This window comes from Meleagris gallopavo, chromosome 12, assembly GCF_000146605.3.
Source record: "Meleagris gallopavo isolate NT-WF06-2002-E0010 breed Aviagen turkey brand Nicholas breeding stock chromosome 12, Turkey_5.1, whole genome shotgun sequence".
Lineage (NCBI taxonomy): Eukaryota > Metazoa > Chordata > Aves > Galliformes > Phasianidae > Meleagris > Meleagris gallopavo.
The window spans coordinates 12863217-12882067 of record NC_015022.2 but is presented as its reverse complement, the minus strand read 5'-3'; the positions used below and the strand labels follow the sequence as shown (position 1 = coordinate 12882067).

General features: G+C 42.1%; 1 protein-coding gene across 3 annotated transcripts in view; it reads left to right on the top strand.

Annotated features, from left to right (window-relative positions):
• Positions 1-16100, top strand: part of AGBL1 (ATP/GTP binding protein like 1) — a 300344-nt gene extending 284244 nt beyond the window's left edge. For 2 of the 3 annotated variants that reach the window (XM_010717492.3, XM_010717491.3), the window contains one exon: positions 13333-16100. In XM_010717492.3, coding sequence (XP_010715794.1) covers positions 13333-13639 — 307 coding nt within the window. In that variant the 3' untranslated portion in view covers positions 13640-16100. The remainder of the gene's footprint in view (positions 1-13332) is intronic. The other variant, XM_010717493.3, reaches the window with a different exon arrangement.
• The last annotated feature ends 2751 nt before the right edge of the window (positions 16101-18851 follow it).

Genomic DNA, 18851 nt, shown 5'->3' with positions numbered 1-18851 from the left:
CTTTCTTCCCTTTGCCTTCCTTTCCTTTCTTCCCTTCCTTTCCCCTCTTTTCCTTTTTCCCTTCTCCTTTTTCCCCCTTCATCAGTGTGAGTTAGTGGCACTAGAAAAATTATTGCAGTACCCAGGTAAAGCTGCTGCAGCAAAAATTGCTATTAAAAAAAAATGATGTCACCTTGATGTGATAGAGAAAAGATAGAAGGAAAAAGATTCTATATAGCATAGTAGTCAGGAACCCTGTATACATAAGTGAATACAGCCTTCCCAAATGAGTCCCCTTTGTGATGTGTATATGCATAGTCTAGCACTTGGATTTGTTCTATTTGTACTGGAGAATATAATTTTTGTGGGCTTTTTCAATGCCTTAGGGGACAATCCATGAGCCAGAACATCTCATGGTCTGGTCTTTTTCTGATGTTCATGTTCCTGGAAGACAGAACCCACTGTGAGAAGAGCAGATGTCATTTTATGCAGGTACAGCGAGCAGCTTCCTGAAGCAAAGGTACAAAAAATGGAGCTAAGAAAACATAAATACAAAGGCAAATGCCAGGAAATACAAGATTTACGTACTAATGAGGTTTTCAGCTCCAATGAAACCAGCATAAGTCCTCAGCCATTCTATCCTCGAGCTGTTTGGCTGTTTGGCTTTTTGTGTGTGTGTGTGTGCTCTAGACAGACTAGCTGGACAGCTTAAAATCAGAGGCCAGGCTGGGTGCAGAAAATCTGGCAGCTTGCAACAGTTTCTTTCTCATCTGAATAATCTCCCCTTCATTATTATTATTTTTTTTTTGCCTTCACTTGTTTCCAGCACTGCAAGAATTATAACACTTCTCTTTGAAATACAACCTGGCAGCTAATCCTTGGTATTACTGCGCTCCTCTCTCCTCCTGATGTCAGCAGGAGTCCTACATCCTCATCATTCCCTCGGCTAAACTCCACATTCTTGTCTGGCAGAATTGTGAACGGTCACTTCTTTCCCCAATGGATCTGGAAACTTGGTATTTTCTTTGCTGAGATCTTGGTTTGCTGAGAGGAGCTTTTGGACCGGATCCATCAAGGTTGTTAGTGGGTAATATTGATGGTAGGTGGACGGTTGGACTAGATGATCTCAGAAGCCTTTTCCGGCCTTAATGATCCTATTTTCATACTGATTTTGGTAGAGAGAGAGGCATTTACATAGAAGAGATAATTAAATAGCTTGGGTTTACACTAGACAGATGGCAGAGGGCTTCAGCTGCACCTTGGCTCTACCCCCATACGATGAACTTGCTGCTCGGGTGGAATGATGGAGCCTGCTCTCTCCACATTACTGAGGAGCTGGAGCAAAGAGAGAAGAGCAGTTTGCCCAAAGTGACAGTGAGCCTGCCAAGTGCAGAGCCTTTATCTTTCAAACACAAGTGTTTCAGCCTCATGATTCAATTTTCCCTTGATGCACATTCTGACACATCTTTTCAGCCTCTTACTCCGCACACAAGGACTGACCTTTTATTGTTTTTGGTTGTAAATCAGAGGGTGACATTACATCCTTAGGGTGGTTCTCTGTGAAGGGATTGTTTCACTGCTCTGCAAGCTGTGTTCTAATTTGCTCCATCCATCCAAATACACATCCCATTTTGATTAAATGAATACTTTCATCAGTTTATGGTGCTTCAGCTTTCACTCTGAATATGCTTGTTCCAGTGATGTGTTGCATTCTTTTAAGAATTGTAGTGGGAACTCATATATGCGTACAGAAATACACAAGCACATAAATTCACATACAGAAACAGTAAGAAAATACAGTTGTCTTTTTTTTTTTTCCTTTTTTTTTCCAGGTGAAGCACATAGAACACTTTGGCAGGCATTTGAAAATTGATTTTTATAAAATATTCAGGAAATACTCATATTAGTAGAGACTTCAAAAAACGTTCCCTGCTGAGAATTGATAGATGTTACAATCTACAAATTGATTCATTCCAAAACACCATCTCAGTGTTATATAGGTGGCAGATTGTTAAAAAGTTACAGCTGGAGTAGAGGGAAATGTTAGGAGATCGGCTGTACAACGAACAGCAGTGGCAGCTCTTCTGTGTGCTTTATGATGTTCGTTTTGCACTGTGATGCCATCTACATAGATGACAGCAAGTTGTTGCTTTTCTTCTCTTTGGTTTGTTTGCTGGGAGTTCTATGTTTTTGACTGGTAGGTCCTTCTGGCACCAAAAATCCTTTAAACTCTGAGTTCTGCAGTAGGATGAAGGTTGTGTTTCATGTTTATGTTAGCACCCGTGTCCAATGTTCTTCTTTTGTGCTAAATCTCCAAAATCCTTCACTGTGATTCCTGATAGGCAAATTTTGGGAGGCAAGGAGAGGATAATGAAATATTTGCTATTCCTCACGAAACATCTGGCAGGGCTCTGGCAAGATCAAGGAATTAGAAAGAGTTGCCACTGCTATGCTGCATCTGACATTTTTTGTTATCCTTAATGGGGTCCAAAGCATATGCAAATCAGCTGCATAATGAGTGAGGTTAAGTAAGGTTCTGGAGCTGGTGCCATATTGTGGTAAAAACATAATTAATCAGAATGTTTTGAAATACACTGAACATGAGTGTTCAGATTTGTTTTATCTGAATCTCATTATTTCTGAGGGAAGATTTAGGATGAGGGCAGAAGCTGAAGTTTTAAATGGATCTATTCTTGGTTATCTGTGATCACACATAGTTCATCAGATGTTTCTGCCATGAGCTCCACTTCAATTTGCTTTAAAAGCAAAACCTTGCCTTCTTTGCTTTTTGTTATGGATGTACACACACACACACGCACACACACTCTTTTCTAATTACATTGGCTAAACACCCTTGTTCTCCCCAGGAAGGATGAGACATCAAAAGTTACTTATCAGTCTCATAACTTTTTAAGCTACAGGAAATTTCACAAATCAGTCATGATGAACGTGCTTACAATGAAATGTATAACTTTTGGGATGACAGTGATTTTACAAATGTGTGTTGGATTCATTTCAAGAAATCAGTGATAACGTAAGAACTTGTGGAGATTACTCCGTGGCGTGGTTTTGATGACAGATACCCATCAGACTGGAATTTACTGGGCTTTGTCACCATGTTGGCCTGAAAATCTTTGTTTTCAGAATGCTCCAGAAACTTTTCAGTGACCCTTAAGCTGAGATTTGCCTGAAGGCTTTCTTTGTAGAGCAGAATCCAGTCGTCAACCAGCTGTTGAACCCCTCCATGATGCCAGACCCTCTCCCCTCTCTGGACACTCCAGCTCCTGAATCATCCTTTCTGCCGGAGCTCAGTGCCTTTAATCTTGGTCATCTTTTACCTCTTTGAAGACACCATTTCTAAAACAGTCATTCTTTACTTTAAAAGGTACAGGAATGAGCCAGCTTCATATGGAACAGGAGTAAATCCGTATTTCCCTACAGCGAACCGAAGATTTTATTTCACCTTTGCCACACAGTTTTGCTTTTAGCTTCTAGCTTAATCTCTCAAATAGCTGGTAATAACGCTTTCTGTTGCAGACAACCATTCCTGCCTGCCAGTTGAATTTCCTATCTATATCAAATCCTTCCCAGATGTTCTGAGTCTCCCTTCTGTTGACCTGCTGCTTTGTCAACGCTCACCCGAAGACTAGAGTCAAAGGACTGATTTGCCCTGGTCAGTTGCCAGCACTTTCCCTGTGGTTACTTCCACTTGAATTCAATAGCATCAAGGTTCAGTGATCATCTGTTGTTATCTCTCAGCTGCCTGGAGGGGTATCTCCTGAGACCTCCTATGTCTTGTAATGAAAACTGTGCTCTGAATACAGAGTGAGCAGTGTAGTTGTGTGGCTGTGTAGGTGTGTTGGTGTCTGAGTGTGTGTGTATATACATGTCTGTGTATCTATTTATCATTCATTATAAAGGATGGTAATCTACTTTGTGTGTTTGTTTATACATATCTATATTCACACACATACATTTAAATATATTTATGTATGTGTATGCATATAGATTCTCTATATAGAAACATCACAGTGGTTGTCAGATAAAGAAATCACAAAAGAAAAGCTAGTAGAACTGAGGTTGTTTTCTCCTGTAGGTGGTATAATGGTTGAAATTTAATCATTTACAGCAGTTTTTAGTTCAGTCATGTAGTTAGATCGATCCTCTGATGTGCAAGAAAGTATTTACATACAAAATACCCTGTACATATCATAGATATGTGACTAAGGCACAGGCTGGAAATGTCTTGGCTATCTTAAAACATTTTGCTTTCAAAAATCCCAAATCCTTTAAGTCTCTCAGAGACAACTAAGGGATATATACATATGGAACTTGGACTTTTAAAATTAAATATATAGAGCCAGTTACAAACTTGGATGAAGTCAGTGGAATGATATGAATCTGCACCGAGGGAAACAAGAACCCAGGACAAGTTGCATTCCTCTACATTATTTATTCTCAGCAGTGCAAACTTTCAGCATCTAAGCAGAAACCTTTCTGCATTTCTTTCTTTTCTGCAGTGCCAACGTCTCAATTACTGGAAGCACCCAAAAGCAATTACGATTCCAATAATCTCTTTGTATTAAAGTGGCTGGACTACTAAGTATCATCAATAACTTGATTATCATTTTGAGAAGAAATTGCTTGGGGTAGAGACACTGTGAGCAAAGCTCCCAAACACTTTCCAAATCATATTTTCAGTAACTCTCACATTATTCAGTGTTTTAATGAGTTCCAGTAGTCCCATATGGTGGGACTTGACTGCTCACATTTCCACAGGAAGCTTAAGCTGTGCAAAGTCAAAATGTTATCAGTTTTAGAAGCATTTCTTTTGATTCTTAAAGTCAGAGTGAAACCCAAGCCACCGTCGGTGCTGCTTGGTGGATATTAACCCATTTACTTTATGTTACCCATCTTTTATTTCCTGCATCTACCTCCCATTTTTAATGAACGTAACAAGATTACAGCAGATCAGATTTTAAACTCTTTACTACAGGCAGCTTCATTGGAGCTGGCCATAAATTTCTCTGCAGTGTAAGACTGCACAATCTATCCAATGATGGCAGAACATAGCAGTGAGCAGTTTTACAGTTACTTGTCATGTAAGAACTTTTAATCGATTTCAACAGAAGATGTGGTTGGGCTATCTGCATGCTGACCCAGATTCTGTGTGGTATTTTTCTCTTAAATAAACAAGTTTCAGCGTAATGTGGATATGGAAAACAAGACCAGACTCGGGGTTTCACAAAACAGCTTAAATCAGGCTCAGTCACCCAACAGTGCCTGATGATATCATTATATCTAAGTGTCGTAGAGTCATAGAACCACAGAATCGTTTGAGTTGGAAGGGGCCCATAAAGGCCATCTGGTCCAACTGCCCTGCAATGAACAGGGACACCAACAGCTGATCAGGTGCTCAGAGCCCCGTCCAGCCTGACCTGCAGTGTCTGCAGGCATGGAGCACCCACCTCCTCTCAGGTCAAGTCTTATAAAGGTATTCAATCTGCTTAAACTTGAGTTCCAGGTCTTGAGCTCTGTTGTCTTAAGATTTGTCCTAAATCTCAAGAGCACAGTGCTGTGCAGATACAGGCGGTCAAGTCTCAGATTTTCTTCAGGGATGTCTCACGTTGCCAGGGAGCTGCTAGAGAAACAAGTGCTGGATGGTATTCACAGATAAATAAATTGTTCCACAGTTGTTTGGGGTGGCTGAAATTTTTTGATGTGACTTGAAATTCAGTAGATCATGTGTAGTGTGTCTATAGATTCATCAGGCTTTGGCATGTTTATGCCCATATTTAGGTTCATATTTAACTGATTTCTCATCATTAAGCAGAAACTTTGCTTAGTACCTTGATTTAGCTTTCCATTGCTGGTGGAGTTGCAGTTGTTTTATTCACATCTACCTTTTCAAGCAGCGGATTTATAAGATCTTTAGTGTCTTGTTCAAGCCAGATAATATAGTATGTAGAAGAGGATAGGGCATCCTAATAAAACTAAGTGAATATACAAGTTCACAAATCTCATCGAAACTGCATACAAGATTTTCATTTTATTTTGATGCTTTTGTGTGCTGAAATGTAAAAGACAAAACCTAAGAAGTGGTGAAGGGAGAGAGAAAGAAAACTAGTTATCTTTGGGATCTACACCAACTGCCAGAGCTCCATTTCAGGGCTGATTTGCATCTGTTCAAGTCAGTTGGTTTTATTAATGCTTACAAGCCTACAGCTACAGATGCATTGTTAGCACTGCAGTGATATATAGATTGGTTCTCCATTAAGAAGAAATTAATGATTTTTCATAAGACCAAATCCACAGCTTTTGGCTTCTCACCAGCTTTTCCATTCTGCAAGTCTAAAGATCAGCTCATGTGTTTTTTATTAGTATTAGAAGCATACCTGGACTTGAATAGAGATATCTGGAATCCAGGCAGGCCACGTAATCAACAAATAGTAGAAACACACCCAGTTGTCCTCTCGTCAAACTCACCTTTCACAGAAGGATTACAGCTGTCCAATGACTTGCTGTAATCCAGTTAAATGCAATTCAATCTCCCAGACATGTAATGAGAAGTGTGTGCTCAACTTTCCCTCTGTTCTTGAGACAGTTATCAACCATCTTCTCACCAATGGAGAGAATGGGAGCAGTCATTTCTCAGAAGACTAACACAAATTCTGCTGGCTACAAGCAAAATGCTGTCCAGGGCTAAATTGTTGCAAGCCTGAATGAACATTAGGGGACAGCATTGGCCAGGAGTCAGCCTGTTTCTTGCTCCACACTCCTTTTTTTGTTTTATTTTCAAGTTGTCTTCCTTTCTCTCCAAGTGATAAAGCCCCATATGTAAGTATGCTTCTTACATATCTAACTGGTGCACCAGACATTCACTTTTAATCTGGCCAAATCAATTATAAATATTACAGCCTGCAATTACCCTGGGAACTCCTGAAAAACTAATTAGTACAAATCTCAGCAATGAATTACACCTTTCTCTTGGCTGTTTGCAGCAGGAAGAAAAAAATAAATAAAAGGAAAAAAGTACACTCTAAGAGGCCAAACCTCTCTCAGCCATAGCAAATAGAATTCGAGGCAGTGTTTAATTATATTCATATCGTTCATGAAAGGATGGGCCACAGTGGGCTGAAAGCCAGGGCACCTGGCATTGCCTAGGGCTTAGGTTGCATTTTCTCAGATGTTGTAAGATGTAAAAGTCCTTGGCAAAGAGTCGTTGGAAAAGCAGATCTCGTGGGAGCCTATGACGTTCACATCATTGGTGTTTACTGTGTAGCAACAAAGGAGGCCAATGCAATAGTTCTTTAAACTGGAGCCATCTTGCATCAGCTCATAGCTAATTTCCTCCCTTGGTGAGGTCAGGAACTAAACATGCCTTGTCTGGCTTTTCTCAGGCAGGACATGAAGCCAGGCTGCTCCCTGGGGAGCTCCTGAACTGCTGAGATGGAATTGGAAAGTCATAGCAAGATGTGCACCAGACCTTGTAGCAATTGAATCGAGACACGAAGGGCAGACCAAAGGCCTTTTTCGTTGGCATCTTGTTGCTATAGGGTTTTTCTTGCTCTAGGTGTAATTACCTAAAAGCATCGTAGTTGTTTCACTTATCTCCTAGAATAATACTTTATGAAACCATTAAAGATAGATTTGTGCTCTGGGGTAGCTGTGGCTGCTTTAGATTCATTTTAGATTCATTACAAGATTTTGGAAGCAGTGTTCCTGTAAAATATGTTTAATAAAACATATGAATTCCTCAAAAGCAAAACCGTGCAACATCACACACTCTCTTAGATTCAGTGACATAGGTGGAATTTTAATGAAAAATAAAGGAAGGGCAAAGCAATTCCAGTTCACTGCAGAGAGGTCATTAGAGCTGCAGGACACTTTCCTTACCAGTATGTACATAGCAGCCCATATTGGTACAGCTTTGCTGGAAAATGAAAGATAATCCTTCCATACTGGTCAGGAAACTGGCTGGATTCTCAAATCCCTGTGTAAGTGGAGAAAAAGTGCCCTATTCTTTCAGGTGAATGCTGTAATTGCTGGGAACTTGGACTGTTTTGCTGAAATAAAATCCTTTTTTTTTCTTTTTCTTTTTTTTTTTCCTGTTTTCTCACAGTAAAATGTCTGATATCTTGAAAATTTACAAGAAAGCCATTTTCTGTCTTATTTCAGTCTGTGAACCGTACCATAGATATGCTTGGCTCCTTATGCACGGCTATATCCCTGTGTTGGAGAGCTTCCAAAGGATTAGGACATATCATGGTGGAGAGAAGGTTTAGAGGAAGAAGGGAATAGTGCTATGGATAGGATGATACGAAGCTACCAGGATGCTATTTTTCACTGCAGAGAAAAGATAAAGACATGATTATTTGTTGGTACATCTTCACAGGGAGTCTTTGGTATATCCACAGTCGGTGCTGGTCTCCAGACTTGGAACTTTCCTCCTTTTTGTCTGATGCATTTAAACACTCATTTTCTAGATTTGCATTGGCAAGACTGCAGCAAATTTCACAGGAATGAGCAGAGCCAGATATATGTACCAAAAAAAGTAAATGTTCCCTTTTCTTCTCTACAACACTGCAACTGCTAGGCAAGTCAAGTGAAGGTCAAGCAGCAATCCTGAACAATAGTCAAAGATTCCCTAAGAGGGACAGTTGTCAATGCCCATTCTTTCCAGAAGAAAAAAGATTCTATTTTGAGCCAGTCAGTAGAATATACAGATAGCAAGTGACCTGCCGCACTGTGAGTGAAAAACCCCAAGAAATTACTTATGAAATCTCTGTATTTTTCCCAGTGTCCTGGAAGCGTACACACATTTGAAGGAGAATTATGTATTGGAGAGAAATCATCAGTCATCCCCCATATACATCATGTAGCAGTATTTTATCAGTCAAAGCCATACTGTGTTTTCTTGAGGGGTTTATGGGAAACACCTGAACGAGTTGTTTTCTAGCCATACCAGAAAGCTCCAGTTCAACTGACATATAAAGAAGTGCTGAAATTGTTCTTCTTTAGTAGGAAGTTTTTCCCCCAGAGGGTGGTGAGGCACTGGAACAGGCTGCCCGAGGAGGTTGTGGATGCCCCATCCCGAAGGCATTCAAGGCCGGGCTGGATGTGGCTCTGGGCAGCCTGGTCTGCTGGTTGTCAACCCTGCACATAGCAGGGGGTTGAAACTAGATGACCATTGTGGTCCTTTTCAACCCAGGCCATTCTGTGATTCTATGATTCTTCTCATGTTAAGTCAGGAAAAAAAGAAATATATATTATCTGCATTTATTTATTTATTTTACAAAGTACCAAAGCTTGCTTTCTTTCCAAACCCGAGCAAACAAACAAACACGCCCACATACAAAAGCAGAGCTAATTAATATCAAGTCATATCTCAATGATTATGCAAATTAAAGTAAAAACAAAGAAATTCTATTTATCACATAATAAAGTTGCAAATTGCTGTTGTGTCTCTCTCATCAGCTGCAATAGATGGGGGGCTATGAGGCTGTAGGTTTTGAATTAGTACATCAGTCAACACGTATAGGTTTTGTGATAGTTGGGGATTGTTGGCTATAGATATATTAGCAGCCTTCACTCCCCCCCCTTCTGTACTGTGTTCACATTCAGTGGTATTCACGGGCTATATTTGTCTTGGAGTTCTTTAATGTAATGTCTTTGGTTTTCCTCATTGTTTACATTCTGTAAGACAACATCATTATTCTTTGGTAAATCTGTTTCATGTCCCCTGGGTGTTTTGTTTGTTTGTTTAGTTTTTCTTTCTTCTTTTCTGAGGGAAGATTTTTATTTTTTATTTTTTTGCAGCTTTTAAAAATCAGATTAAAGCAGATAAAAATACCAAGAAGCTGCTCCTAACCAAAAATCTCTTTTATTAAGACCGTCTTACGTTGTGTGCAGTTGTCTAGAAGTTGCCATTTCTGTTCATAACCATACTTCACCATTTGCATTCTCTCTTAAAGCAGCTGGTCTTAGTGACCAGCATCTAACACTTTTGGCAGCCTTGTTAGTGGGTATCTTAATGGCTCCCCAGGAATATTGCATGCCACCACCTCTCCTCTTTCAGGAGCAACTCTAACCTGCTCTTTGAAATAACCCATTTGTATTGCTTTGTTATGTGTTTTAAATCTTCCTGCAGCAGAAAGTGAGTTACTGTGATGGAAAGTTCCATGTGGTAGAGAAATGCAGCCAGTTTGTATGGTTTGATAGTGTGACAAAGAAAGAGCCTTTCAACTTCCAAGCCGCCAGGGTAATTGCAGTGTCTCATTTGCAAGGAGACTAAGTTGGTGCCATCTATTTACTGTTTGGTAGCTCATTATGTGATTTGTGGCACTGCCATTGGCAGTGTTAGTGGTAGGTAGCAGACCAAATTGGAGAAGTCACCACTTAGGTCCTTGCTAATTGGTTTGCTCATTCACTGTCACAACAAATAAGCAACGTGCAGAGCAAGAAATCCTTCTTTCATGGCCTCTAAATCATTGTCTGGCCACATGTTCCCACATGGGGAACCTCTCTCTGCAGTGTACATGTGCAAGTACTGAACTGTCAAGGTCTGAGTTTTTTTGTGTCCTGTGTAGGTAGTCAGCATGGCAGGAGGCATCTTGGAAGGGAGAGTTTTTGAAGTCTTTTATAAAGGTTTTATGCATATGTACTTTCTAAGGGCTGTCTGTTTAGTCTTCAGTGTAAGGCAATGCATGTTTGCTGTGGTTTTCTCTTTCACCTTCTGATCTTTGACTTCCCGATTTCCCTGTCCCAGTAAAGTGTGTTTGTGCTCTCTTCCTCTTTTAGACAGAAATCCACTCCTAAAAGCATTTAATCAACTAAATTCAGAAGGTCCTCTCCTAATGGGGTTCCCAGATTTCAGTAATAATAGGGCTTTTTTTTTTTACCCGTTATTCTGTTCATGCAAATGTTTGACATTCAGTTCTTAGATTGAAAACTGAACTGTTGTTCCATCTGTACAATAGCAGGGAGCTGGGTGGCAGCTACGCTCTGTCTCAGTGGCATTAGCAGCTCCTTCCAAACATACAAGCACAGTAGTGAAAGCAGATATGCTCAGGACCTTTTTGATTGCAAAGCATCAAAAGCTTAAAAATGAAAAATTGAGTTCCCCAGAGTTTACACAGCTTTGAACATTATCATAGGTACTTTGTATTGTGATAATTCATGCCATGGTTACATCTGAAAAAAATAAAAGGGGAAAAATCAAAACCACTGGTCAGACTCAGTATACTGAGACCACTGCTTGTTACTGTTTGTGCTGAGAGGATTGTTGTCCTGGTTTGTTTTGTTTTGTTTCATGTTACATACTCAGTTTCAGTGTGAGTTCTTCCTGACCTAGATTTCTGGGCAGACTGAAGTGGAGCCAAAAACTGAAAAAGTGCATAATTATTCATTTATTTATTTTTAAGCTATACAGCTCTATTAAGCTTTCAGAGAATCCTTTATACCCTGCCTTTGAAGTAAACTAAGCTAGAGATCAGCCAGAGAGGAATTGGGTTGACGCTGCGTGGTTCTGATTGCAGATAGTCTGTATACAGTTAAGATCTGGATACTCAGAGGTAGGAAGAAGTTATGCTTTTTTTGGACTGCAGAGAAGAGGGGGAAGAGATCAATACATCCAAGAGAAATACTTTACACCTTTGGTATGTTCTGAAACCTCAGATGCTGGCACTGCTGTGAAACAGCTGAGAGCTGGAAGATTATTCCGGTTACTGACATGTAAATGAGCAGACCACACATTAAATCTGTATATACTCCATCTGCCAAACCATTCATTCTTCCCAACTTGGGACAAATTAGAAACTCTGGCCCAGTGGCGGAAGATTATTATTCCTTTCCCAGTCCCCCAAAGCAATACATTCTCTGCTTTGAGTCTGATTGAAAACACTGACCTGGAGGTGAAAAACACAGTATCTGTCCCCCTCATTCATCCAGACTCTGACCTAGGCAGCATTAAAACCACAGGCTTCTTTCTGATCTCAAAATATTACCCAGCTGCCCTCATGGACTGAGGGCCAAAACGGAACTAGACGAACAGATAGGAGAAAGAGCTCATGCCCTAGAGCCACCTAGTCTTGTGGTTACAATTTTGTCATAAATATTGCATTAGACTAGCTTAATAGAAAATGTATTGAAAGTGAATGTGTAAATAAAGCCTACAACCACTCCTGTAAGTAAATGGCAGGAGGCTATGGCAATGTAACCTACCCTTCTGAGAGCCAAAGGACCTGTGGCATCAGTTCAGAGTCACTCCTCAGCTATTCTGACTTGCTTCTGATTTTGGCCCTTCTTCAGTAAGTTGTGCTGGCAAAGCTTTTTCATACTCCTTCCAAAACACATGGACTCATAGAATGGCTTTGGTTGGGAGAGACCTTAAAATCACCGAGTTCCAGCCCCCTCCATGGGCTGGCTGCCCTCACCAGCTCAGGCTGCCCAGAGCCCCATCCAACCTGGCCTTGGGCACCTTCAGGGATGGGGCACCCACAGCTCTGGGCAGCTGTGCCAGGGCCTCACCGCCCTCTGAGTGAAGACTTTCTCCCTAATATCTAATCTAAACCTTCATTCTTTTAGTTTAAAGCAATTCTTACTTGTCCTGTCATGATCAAACCATAGGAGAGGTATACCAGCCCGCTGATCATCGATGTGTCCTCCTCTGGACCTCCTCCACCAGTTCCACATCTTTTTGTGTTGGGGGCCTTTACTCACTGGTGCCATCGCTCCATCATAGAAGGTCACCAGGTTGGTCAGGCACAACCTGCCCTTGGTGACACCATGCTGGCTGTAGCACAAGCGCTTCTGGTGTTTCTGCCCAATCCTGGAAGTCCCTAGAAGTCTCTGCTTTTCTGTTTGTGCTTCTTCTTGTTAGCAGTGCTCTGAGCTTGCACAGAACAGGAGGCAAAGATGCCAAAGCATGTCAACCACCTGGATTAATTAGGTCATAGACTAACAATGGATCTACAATGAAGTGGATGATTATTAAACCAGCAACCTTGTGGAAACTGGATACCTCCTCTACTGCATTTCAGCTTCCTTAACCTTTTTAGTGCCTCAAGGCAAGAACAGTGTTGTGTGCGTACAAAGCACTTTACATTAACAATAGCAGTAATAATAACAATATTAATGTGTTTCTCCTTTGGGGTAGGTAAATATCACTCTTCATTTTACAGCTCATGAAACAGACACAAAGACATACAGGATCATGCTTAGTGCCAATTCATGCTTCATTAACAGAGCCAAGACTGAGCCCAGGAAATGGATTTCCTTGTTCCTTGCTTTTACCATTACATAACACACCCTCCTTTGATGACATCCAGTCTCTCTTGTGATTTTTTTCTGCAGAAGGTACAGCAACAGCAGCCTGGAGACTGAAGATGAACCTCCTTGTGCGGAAGAAATCGATTATAACACTGACAGTTGCTCTGATGGCGAAGGGGACTTCTCAGAGCTAGACCAAGAGATCCAGGAGTGCCTCTCGTGGGTGGAAGGAGAGGCAGAAGATGAGGGAGAGACAACAGGACAGACATGCGGCTCCAAAGCTCTCAGGGGGCTTTACATTTCCAACCAGCCAGCATCCAGCAACACGGCTCTTCCTCTGAGTTCTGCGCCGCTTGGAGCATACAGTGGGTTTGAGAGCAGCCCTGCATGAGCAAGACTTTGACTTTCAGGCTGCTGCTCATATTTGTCTGTTTGCCAGCTTCAGCATCCTTCCCAGATGTCTTGCTCCAGTTCTGCATTGACAATTGTCTTTATGTTTGTGTGATCTGTATACATGTATGTACTGAGAATGTCTCCTTGAGCTTTCTTCACGAGGCAGAGATGAGGAGCCACTGGCCCCGATGATACTGTAAGAGGACATCATCCTTTCCTAAACAGAATCCTCGTCCCATGGCTGCCTCTAGTGTGTGGATTCGTATAGATTGATACGGAGAATAGTTTTCTGACTTTTGAAGGAACATCCTTTTTCCTGGCTTAGGCTTTTATTATGGCCAGCAGCCTTTGCCCACAGATCTCAGAATTGTGGCAGTTTGTGAGGCCTTTGGCGAGAGCTCTCTGTTACCATTCATTTCTCTTGAGCTGTACAACATGCATCTGAGTTCTGTCTGATCTGGATTTTGACCATGTTTCCAGCAGTTTGGGTCAGGCTATGCGTGCTCCTGAACTGGTTGTATTTCAGCAACAGCATGTGAAAGCCAATGTGCCAGAGTAAGGAAAGCACCACCATACGGAGCAGTCCTCTGGAAACCTGGGCTAAATTTACCTCTTTGCTGCACTGGAATGAACTAGTCCAGCATAATCTCATTTGAGCCACTTCATGCTTGAACTGATGAGCCCAAGTGGAAGAATTTGTTTCACGGACTGCGGAATGATACTTTCTCTGTGATTCTCTGTGAGACATCCTTCCAGCAGGATGCACTAAGGGAATACAGATAATGTTTAAGGCTGCTACTGGGAGTGAGAGAGGCTGGGGGCATTTCAAGGAGAAAAACTTTTGAGGTAGCTGGGGTCCTCCAATATTATGTCAATTGGATTAGTGATGGTGGCAATATCCAAGGGTGAGTTTAGCCCAAGAATCAGTCTAGTGACTGATTATTCTTTGTTAGTTTTAATATGATACCACTAAGGAAACCTAACTCATGGAACAGGACCCCATTGTGCCAGATAGCAATATAACAGAAGACATTAATGGTAGGTTATATATAGGATGCATTCTTCTGGCGATTCCCATAAGGGAACAACTTATTTTATCTCCAAATGGAAAGAAAAAAAAAAAGAGATTTCTCGTAAAATTGCCTGCAAAAACAGATCCTGATTTTATAAAGTGCTCTCTTACAGAATAGGTAACATAGCAATGTCTTTGCAAGCCTAGTTCCACCAGCATTAGAATTCACTGTGCTTTCACACAGATGTCCAAAGCAATGGAGGTGCTGTTTCTTGAGCTCCAGCGCAGACCAAGAACACAAATGCATGCCTGAGGTCGGTAAAGCACAAAGCCCACATCACAGCACCTCTCTCCTCATACTGCGTGTATTTCTCACGTGTCTAACACTCTGCTGCTGCACATGGGGAATTGCCTTGAACCCAGATGGAGGTAATTGCACTGTGCAAGAGGCTCCCAGCTCTGTCGCTGCTGTCTTTATAAGGCTCAAGGAGGACAAACATACAGTGTGTTGTAGTATTACAGACTGTAAGAGCCCCATTACTGGTGATTACTGTTATTATTGATGTGTGATTAAAAGCACCCTGTAATCCTCTCATCTTTATGCTGTTTGTGGATAGAATTTTTGGTGCCAACTGAGTTTTTTATTCTGATGCATTTCTGAACACCTTCCCCCAGACTGCCTGAGCATACATTTCCATCGGGAGCCAGCTCCTTGGAGAAACTATTTCTTCCTGTGCTGCTGGAGTTTCGGTATCCAGGTGTTCTAAAGCCTTCAACACTGTATAACAGTTCTCTGTGTTTCTAGCTCTCTCTTTATGACAGTGGTCAAAAGACAGGCAGCTTGGGTCCTCAGAAGCTGAGCTTCATAGACTGAGCTAATTCATTAGCTATAGTGTGTGTTCTCTGTACAGATATCATGTTCTGCTTGCCTTAGCGTGCAGCTTGTTGCATACAATACTGAATTTTCATAAAAGGATTGCTCACAGGAATGGACACCAATGAGGTAAAACAGGTATTCCCATTATAATAGTTTGTATAACGTTGCTTAAAAGCTTATTATTAAAAAATGATATATGTGCATAGCTAACTTCAAATTCCAACATTCATATGCATGACAAAACACTCACACTGTGCTGAATCCAGTCTGCAGCATACACAGGCCATGGTGTAAGATCTTCAGCATTCTACGTGGCCCCAGGACACTGGGCAAAAAGCACTACTGGGCATATACATCTGTAGATGTATATATATGTGCATATATATGAGGGCTACTCCAAAAATAATACCTCCTATTTTATTAGTTTGATCCACAATGCCAGAGGCAGATATTGATGGTATGGCGGCATAGGTTGAACCTTTCCAGCAATATTCCATTGTATTTTGTTGCCATGTGACAGATGGCAGCAGAGGGGCAGTCTGACAGAATGGTGTCTGAGATGGAAGTGCGTATGAAGCAAAGGGGTGGAACTGAATTCCTGCATGGGGAAAAAATAGCACCCATTGACACTGACGCTTGCTGAACGTTTATGGAGACCAATCAGTGGACGTGAGCACAGTGAGGCAGTGGGATGTGTGTTTCAGCAGTGGTGGCAGTGACACTGGGTCATCTAGACTGAGAAAATGCATAGCCAGTGGTGGAAGTTATGCTAAAAATGGTGTTTTGTAGCTGAGAATTTGCTCTGTCAAACAGATGTTGTACTCTTTGTATCCGTTGTATTTTCTATGGATATAAAAAGGCAGCATTACTTTTGGAGCAATCTGTGTACATCTAGAGCTGCTCTTCCCTCCCACGCTACGTTCTGTACCATCACCCTTCCACAGCAACAGTGGAACAGGTGCTCCCTGATGTTTGCCACTGGTGCATCTTACTGAAAAGAGAAAGAAATCAATGTTTCTCTTACTGCAACACCGGTATTTTAGCTATTGTGCTGCTGTGTAATAAGAAACACCTGGCCCAGGCTTCTCCCTGACAAACTCCCTGTTGTGCCAAACAACTTCTCAGCAAGGGGTGAGGGCACTGCAGGAGGTGGTGGGCAGATGAACCCCCAACCCATGGGTACCCACTCTGCTACTGAAGAATTGGGAGCCAAGAACATCCAGAGGGAGAAGGGTTGGGTGACTAACTGGCAGGGAATGGAACCTGGAAACTTCCAGCAGAAGCAGTTTGGTGGATTGCATTGTCTGTTGCAAGAACCTCTAGGGGAAACAGATGCTCTTTTTCTTTTGACAGACCTCTAGAGGTCAGGAGAGAACCTCCACTGCATGCCACTCTCTCCGTTATTAAAATTCTCCCTGAGTTATGGTAATTAAGCAGAACTAGGCTCCGCACAGAGGAACGGAAGTGCATTGACTTTAATAAAACAGAGTGTAAAACAACTTTAGATTAACTCCAGCCTTGTTTATTCTTGCACACTTGTAATTCTGATTTGGTATTTCCCTAGTGAATGGAGCTGTTGTCCCCTACTCTAAGGCACGTCACCTCACTTCAGCCCTCTAAGTGCAGAGCAACGAGGCCACTGCCTTTTCTTGCCATCACTAGCTAATCCCAAAGTACTTGGAAAGAGCGATGGAGAGGGGAGGGAGGAGAGGGACGTCTCCCTGCTCCCTACCATTGACATTCCTCAAGAGTCAGCAAGGCTGTCAGGTTGAGACGCAAGCCAAATATTTCTGTAATGGCCAGCAGAGACAGCATTCAGATAGTCCGCACCGCAGAAGCCGTTCTGGGCTCCCGCCAGACACATTAACTTTTTTTACTGATGCCTTTTGTCTCACTGACTCTCTTAGTGGCTCTGAATAGCCGTGCTCTCCTTCCTCCCCTCGCCGTGGGTGACATGACATGGGTAAGAGATGCGGCCGGAGCCGTGCTCACACTGCTGCCTCTGTTTCAGCCTTGCGCCGTTTCCTATCGGAGGTGATGTGAAGGATGCCTTGCCAAAGCCTGGCAGAATACACGTGTGCGTAAGCCTCTGGGCTAAAAATAAATAATTAAACAATAAAAATAAAAAAAGAATCAAGTCAGCAAAGTGAAGGAAGAACAAAATCTAATTAGTTTTATCTGCTGTTTGTTATGAGGCTGTCAGAGTGCTCTATTCCCTGGTTTTACAGCACTCTGGAAAATAACAGTGATGATAATATTACACAACTGTGCGCGGGGCTGTTCTTGAAGCAAAGAGGGAGCAGATTAAGGAGGGGGAAAAAAAAAAAAAAGCAGCCCCTCTCCTCACCATTTTTCTCCTCCTGCCAAAAAGCAGAGGTGCCGGTGATAGCGCTATCTCCTGCCTTATCTGTCCTCAGAGGTGATCCACTCCATCCATCACTCGGAGACAGCACAAGTGGGCGACTGCTTGGCATCCAACTAAGGGCACTCAAAATGTATCCTTTGTTCTCCCACAGATCTCCTATGTGTTGCTGACTGAGTTGCTTAGCCTTGTCTCCCAGCCTCTGTTCTGATGCGAAACCGGAGCACGGTGTTGGTTCCTCATAGCAAATACAGCAAGGCACGAGTGACATGGTAGGTGTGTAGGGTGAGGGGCAAGAAATAGAGATGTAAAGCTGCCCACATGTTTATACTATAGTGATCTCAGCTGTTGCCACTTGATGAGGCAGCTGGAATTATTCTGAGCGGGAGTGTGGTGGTAGTTGCCATCACTGCTTTCCACTTTATCGATGTATAGTGATGGTTCATTAGACTGTTCCTCTTCAAACAGTGCTGGGTAATTTTAGAAGTCTCTCTTTGCAGGTTGTTATCAACCTGTCCTGTCCCATCGCCTGGTCCTCACACAATGGAAACTTTGACAGCTGTTTTAGAGAGAGTGGGATTTAACCCTGTGTTTGTGAAGTGTCCTGTGGTTTTCCAGGCTGAGGGCTGGCCACGAGTCTCCAGCTGGAGAGAACATGCTAAAGCTTGGAGCACTAAAAACTCTGTATTTGTAATCGCATCAGGAAAAGATGAAAGAGAAGGGTAAAGAAGGAAGAAGATATAAATTGGAGAGAAAGAAGGGGACTCAGTGAAGGGGGAGGGATGATGAGAACAGAGAGAGATGGGAGTAGGGGGCATCTGGGGGAAAGACAGGCAGAGAAATGGGAGAATTGTTCCCATTTGTGTAACTTCTTCCGTCCCCAGATAATGTGTCAGTATTAACAGTACCGAGAAACAACCCTCTCTACTGTAGAATAAATCTGCCACTGTATTCCCCAC